At 44.2% G+C, this 6,346-nt stretch overlaps 1 protein-coding gene across 1 annotated transcript in view; it reads left to right on the forward strand.

The window, feature by feature from the left end:
* ANKUB1 (ankyrin repeat and ubiquitin domain containing 1) overlaps nucleotides 1-6,346 on the forward strand; it is a 31,132-nt gene extending 24,786 nt beyond the window's left edge. The window contains exons 4-5 of the mRNA XM_032408345.1: nucleotides 714-828; nucleotides 5,404-6,346. Coding sequence (XP_032264236.1) covers nucleotides 714-828; nucleotides 5,404-6,346 — 1,058 coding nt within the window. The remainder of the gene's footprint in view (nucleotides 1-713; nucleotides 829-5,403) is intronic.

The raw sequence follows: 6,346 nt of genomic DNA on the forward strand, positions 1-6,346 counted from the left end.
GACAAATTCTCCAGCAGCAATGAACATATTACTTTTGTGTAATTACACAGAATGGCTATTCTGCGATGGATAAAATGAAAGGATCAGGGGTGCCTGGGTGGCTCGGTCAGTTAAGCATCTGCCTTCAGCTCAGGTCATGATCCCAGGGTCCTGGGATTAAGCCCTACATTGGGCTCCCTGCTCCTTGGAGAGTCTGCTTCTCCCTCTGCCTCTGCCTGCTGCTCCCCCCTGCTGTGCTCTCTCTCTCTGTCAAATAAATAAATAAAATCTTTAAAAACAAAAAAACATGAAAGGATCATTCAACTCCACCCACAGCCTGCTTGTGAGCTAAAGGCCCCAAAAGCCCATTAGTCCTGCCACAGTTTCTTTCGTTTCCTCTTCCAATATAATGGTTTTAGTTTACATGGTGATGTATACATCAGCATGGAATCAATGTCCACAGGACTGTTTTAAGATAACTGTAGAAAACATTTCAGCATTATATGCAATCACTGTGCAGATGAGAAAATGGAAGTGCACAGAAGCTAAATGGCTTTTCAAGTCAATGCAGGCCTAAGCTGAAAATAGCATCCCTGTCTACTTATTCCAAGGTTACTTTTCGGTTTGCATCTAGCTTATGCCTCTGCTTGGAAAAAAGCTATCCTTAGAAGGTTTATGGATTGCCAAACCACAGTGATGGACTGGAACCTTTAACGGCCTCTCTTGATCCACAGGCATGACACTTCGTTTGGACGTCTGGGATGGATGGAAGGAATTTCTGATGGGTTGTCTTCTGGGACAAAAACTTAAAGTCCAACGCTATTTATCGACTGAAGGACCAGTACTCAAGTACGGAGATAAAGCAAATGCTAAATTAAGTACTTTTTACTAAACTTCTATAGGATGTTGAGTCTGCAATTCACTCTATAGCTGGGTTGCTGCACCATGCAAGTGCCACTGAGCATGTCTCAACCAGACATTATTATTGAGACATTTGCTGAGATAAGATGTCAGGATTGTCACCAGGGCCGACAGCCTTTGGTGATGGATTGCAATTCAGGTAGATTTTCCTCAAGAAATGCTAACTATTTAATTGAGTGACTTCAGTTTGGTTTGGAAATCAGACTTTCACAGCACTTTTAAAGCCTATCAGAATAAGTACCTTGCCACCTTCATATTCAATCATTCTAAAAAGCACTAATTGCTAACTGATTGGCTGAAAATTCTGGCTCCCTCTTCCTAAGCTCCCAAGTAATTTTTCAAATTGCTTTTAATACAAGGCTTTTGTACATACTTTTTCCATACATGTGTGGCTGGGGCAGTGGGCAGTAGGCTCAGAGTAGCAGGTGGTCATTTTATTTTATTTTTATTTTATTTTGTTAAAGATTTTATTTATTTATTTGACAGAGAGAGACACAGTGAGAGAGGGAACACAAGCAGAGGGGGTGGGAGAGGGAGAAGCAGGCCCCCCGTGGAGCAGGGAGCCCGATGCGGGGCTTGATCCCAGGACCCTGGCATCATGACCTGAGCCGAAGGCAGACACTTAACGACTGAGGCACCCAGGCGCCCTGCAGGTGGTCATTTTAGCATAACTCTGCAGTCAGCAGGGTCCCAAACGTGTAAGCTGCATTACTCTTAAGGTTTTAATTCAGTGGTATTTTCGGACAGTGCTCCCTTCTGGTGATTTAATTATGCTTTACAGAAGCCCACAGACGCACCAAGAGCTCTAAGGGCTCTAAGAAGTGACAGACTAGAGGGGCACCTGGGTGGCTCAGTGGGTTAAGCAGCTGCCTTTGGCTCAGGTCATGATCTGAGAGTCCTGGGATCAAGCCCCGCATTAGGCTCCCCGCTCAGTGGAGAGCCTGCTTCTCCCTCAGCTCCCCCCTCCCCGCTTGTGTTCCTCTTGCTGTTTCTTTCTGTCAAATAAATAAATAAATAAAATCTTAAAAAAAAAATAGGGGAGCCTGGGTGGCTCAGTTGTTGGGCGTCTGCCTTCGGCTCGGGTCGTGATCCCAGGGTCCTGGGGTCGAGCCCCACGTCAGGCTCCCTGCCCAGCGGGAGGCCTGCGTCTCCCTCTCCCACTCCCCCTGCTTGTGTTCCCTCTCTCACTGTGTCTCTCTCTGTCAGATAAATAAATAAAATCTTTAAAAAATAAAAATAAAAATAAAAAAAGAAGTGACAGATTAGAAAACCAGCTTTTGCAATTTTACATAATATTCAATATTTTAAAGTAATTTCTATTTGGGGATAGTGATAATTCCCTTTTTTCATGCTCTAAGTCCAAAGAAATTGCCGTGTTGCATTACTTTTAATAGTGCGTATTTATTGAGTACCTTTTAACATGACACTGTGTTACATGTATTACCTAATCTTATACTTATGACAATTTTACAAGGTAGATACTCTTTTATCATGTTTTACAGATGAGGAAACTGACATTAAGAAATCTGACCAATGTCACACAGCTAGCCAGGTCACAACTGGATATGGAATCCCAGCAATTTAACTCTAATGCTCAGATGCTTAACCATTCCACTTGACTTAACCTTTAGATAAAATCTAAGGAGGGTGAGCAGCAGGGGTGCGCCCACATGTCTGCTTCAGACCCTGTCCCCAACATGCACACATGCACACAGCCCAGCTGACTCAGCTGGGCCACGTGCTTACTCTGCTCCAGGCCTTATCGGCTCTGGTGATCAGTTCCCAGCCTGAAATCTCCCTGCCCACACTATCTGTATTTCTCATCATGCTTTAAACACACACACACACACACACACACACACACACACACACACAGAATGGAGAAAGGCACAAAGGGAGGAGGGGAAAAAGAGGGAAAATATGTCTAACAGCTCAGAAAATACACACAAACAAACTAAAAAGCTCCTTTTATTCTGTCACCCAATCAGCAAATACCTATTGAGCATGTACTATGCAAGATCCCAGGAATACAGCAGTAAACAAGATATGGTCCCTGCCTTCAGCAACTTGCAGTCCAGCAGGGGCAACAGAAAACAAGTAACCAATTCCTTCAGAAGCCAAATTGAAAAATGTTTAGGGGCACAAACTCCAGTGCCTTCTGCCTAGCTTCAAAGCCCCATCCCTAAGTGTTTAGTTGTGTAAACTTGGGCAAGTTATATAATCATCCTGTATCTCAGTTTCCTCTTTGCTAAAAAGAGAATAATAATTGCATCTATCTCATAGGACTGTTTTAGAGGTTGCATGACCTAGTAATCACAGGAATTTAGAAGGGGGGCTGGCACATGGTAAGCAGGACATAAATGTTAGGTGTTGTTGCTGTTACCATTCAGTGTGAAAGTGTTAGGACACGGACATAATGCAAGACGATATGGGAATGTATAGTATGGACAACTAACTAGACTTAGGGGTTCAGGTGAAGCATCCTGAAAAAAGGCAATTGATGAGATCTAAAGGGTTGGTACTTAGGTAAACGGTAGGGAGAAAAAAAAAAGATATTTCAAAACAAATGGAACCACATGTACAGAGCCCCAAGGGGCAAGAGAATAGATTCAAGGAACTGAAACAAGTTCCACATGGTAGATCATAGAGTGAGAGGTAGTGGCTAGAGGCTAGAAGGGTAAGAAGAGCCCAGCTCTTGCAGGTACCCATAGGAATGTAAAGGAATTTGGACTTTATATTTTCAGTGTTGGGAAGATATTGAAGGTAGAGAAAAGCTAGGATGAGATCTGAGTTTTAGAACATTGGCCCTGGTTGCAGTGTGAGCAATAGAGGCAGGCAGGGGACAGGGTGACAGTGAAGAGGTAACAGCGGCCCAAACTAGGCTTATGACAGCATAAGCCACTGTGACAAAATATATTTAGGAAAGAGAATCAGTTAGTCTCAGTTAACAAGAGTGCCTCTAGCTTCCATAACATCGGTGCTAAGGATGAAAGCAAAGGCCAGTTAGTCCATCCAAAGAGGGGCTCTTCTCCCCAAATCAAGAAAACTGATCACATTCAGAGATGCTGATTTGCATTAATGAATTCTGGAAAAAAACTGGTGTGTGAACCAAAATGCCAGTGTATTAATGTAATCGCTCTAATTAGTTATAATGTAACCACCACAATTATAATCTAACTGTGGGTCCTGGAGACCCACATGTTCTGGGCAGGTCATCTTCCTTACACAAGAAGCCACGTACACATCAAAAGATGGTGTGGTGAGCATGTAATCAGAGAGAGGATAGTCAGTTATATGCAGTGGATTTTGGATGATAGCAGGCAAGCTTGCCTCCATCTCTATGATGGGGTCAGACAGCCGTGCCCAAATATATCCTGCATATATATTGCTGTATACCTAGTGGGACCCTGTCTAGGTTTGCCTCCCTAATTCTTAGCCCTCTGAACGGCCTGCACCAGTCATTCAACTTATGCCTTATGGGGTATTGTAGGGATAGTAGGAAGGGCAATGTGGCCGTAGTGCAGTGACAGGGAAGGGGGGCTTGTGGGAAGTGGGGCAGGGGCCAGACTGTGAGAGGCCTTGTAAGCCAAAGTGAAGAGTTAGGATTTCAGTTGCAGGGGGAAGTTACTGGAGGGGAGTAAGAGCAGCTCCAGTTAGACTATGGCACTGGTGGTAGTACTGGCGGGGGCGCAACCTACTGGTTTAGATGAGAATAGCAGTAGAGACTTGAGAAGCCCAAAATAAAGACTGTTGTTAGAAAAGACAAAACAAACAAACATACAGAACTTTCAAATTTCTAAAACATACCGGATTTCTTCCAAAACTTTCCCAGTTACTATAAAGCTTGAGGGGTGCCTGGGTGGCTCAGTCATTTAAGGGTCTGACTCTCGATTTCGGCTCAGGTCATGATCTCAGGGTTTTGAGATCAAGTCCTATGTCAGGCTCTGTGCTGGGCTTAAGATTCTCTCTCCCTCCCTCTCCCCCTACCCCTCCCTCCTCTCTCTCCCTCCCTTGCTAAAAAAAATATAGATAGCTTGATATTTTTCCTGAGCATCTGAGTCTCTTGAGAAAGAAAACCACTCTAAGAAAAGCACTTTGATACATTTACCTGTGCATAGCGGGATAATGTGGATAAGCAGGACCTGTGCAGTTTATTTTTTTTTAAACACTTTATTTATTTGAGATAGAGAGAGAACACGAGCAGAGGGGAGGGGCAAAGGCAGAGGGAGAGGGAGAAGCAGACTCCCCGCTGAGCAGGGCTTTCGATCCCAGGACTCTGAGATCATGACCTGAGCTGAAGGCAGATGTTTAACCAACGGAGCCACCCAGGCACCCCAGGACCTGTGCAGTTTAACCTATATATTACTATTTGCGTTTTCTGAAAACATTTTATGTAAAAGTTAGGAAGAAATAAACATTTAGCTAGTATGTTTTGTGGGTATTTAGTGTAACTACATTTATCAGTTTGCTGACTTACTAAACACCCACTCCTACTTATTTCAGGTATCAGAAAAAGGTGGCCCTGTACATCGCCGCCTTTTATGGGTACATTGAGCTCACTGAATGGGCCCTGAAGCAGGGTGTGCGGCCCGAAGAGGCTGTTGGTGTTCACCCCTGTCGAGCATGGTGCCATGAAGCCCTTCATGCAGATGTCTCTAAATGCCCCATTCATGCAGCTGCAGAAGCGGGCCAACTGTTGATTCTGAAGGCTTTTGTCAACTGCAGCGTGCTGTGCCTGGAACGTAAAAATGCAGCGGGACAAATTCCCCTGACTGTTGCGTTTAAACACAAGCATAAAGACTGTGTATTATATTTATTGAGTAAAATGTGGTCCACAGTTTCTTTTCCGAAAATTTCAGTCCCCATGAGGATTTATATTAAAATAAAACAGTGGGTCCTCAGAGCTCAGAGTCACAACCTTAATAAAAGCCAGCTTTGCGGAGCAAGGGTCTTTGGGGCAAAAGTTGGAGACACCGTGATGGTGGATGGTTTCACCACACCAAAAATGACCTCCAAGAGCTGGAATAAGGCTAGGTACAAGGACTCACAAAGCACTGTGGGCAAACTACCGCCTCTCAGGGAAGACACTGCAAGCAGGAAACCCGTCAATCCTTTGGCAATTTCACAGCAGGACACAAGACAACAAACCTTGAAATTGCCTCCACTGGTAGATGCAAATATATTCTCTGAATTACAAAGACATCAACAACAGCATCAGAAAAAAATTACTGCCACAGCTAGGAAAAAAGAAAAGCTCATAAAAAATACATATCTCCCCCAAGTCCCCCTCCCCCCAGTTTCCAGAGTGGACTATTCACACCCATCTTTTTACTATGCAACACCCAGAGCTGACTTTTTACTCAAATCCTCCTTGGCGTGTTTCTCAGAGCACAGTGGTAAGACTCCAAGGGAGAATGCCATCTACTGCTTAGCAGTGGCCAGGTAA

The sequence above is a fragment of the Phoca vitulina genome, unplaced genomic scaffold (genome assembly GCF_004348235.1).
Source record: "Phoca vitulina isolate PV1807 unplaced genomic scaffold, GSC_HSeal_1.0 scaffold10, whole genome shotgun sequence".
Taxonomy (NCBI): domain Eukaryota; kingdom Metazoa; phylum Chordata; class Mammalia; order Carnivora; family Phocidae; genus Phoca; species Phoca vitulina.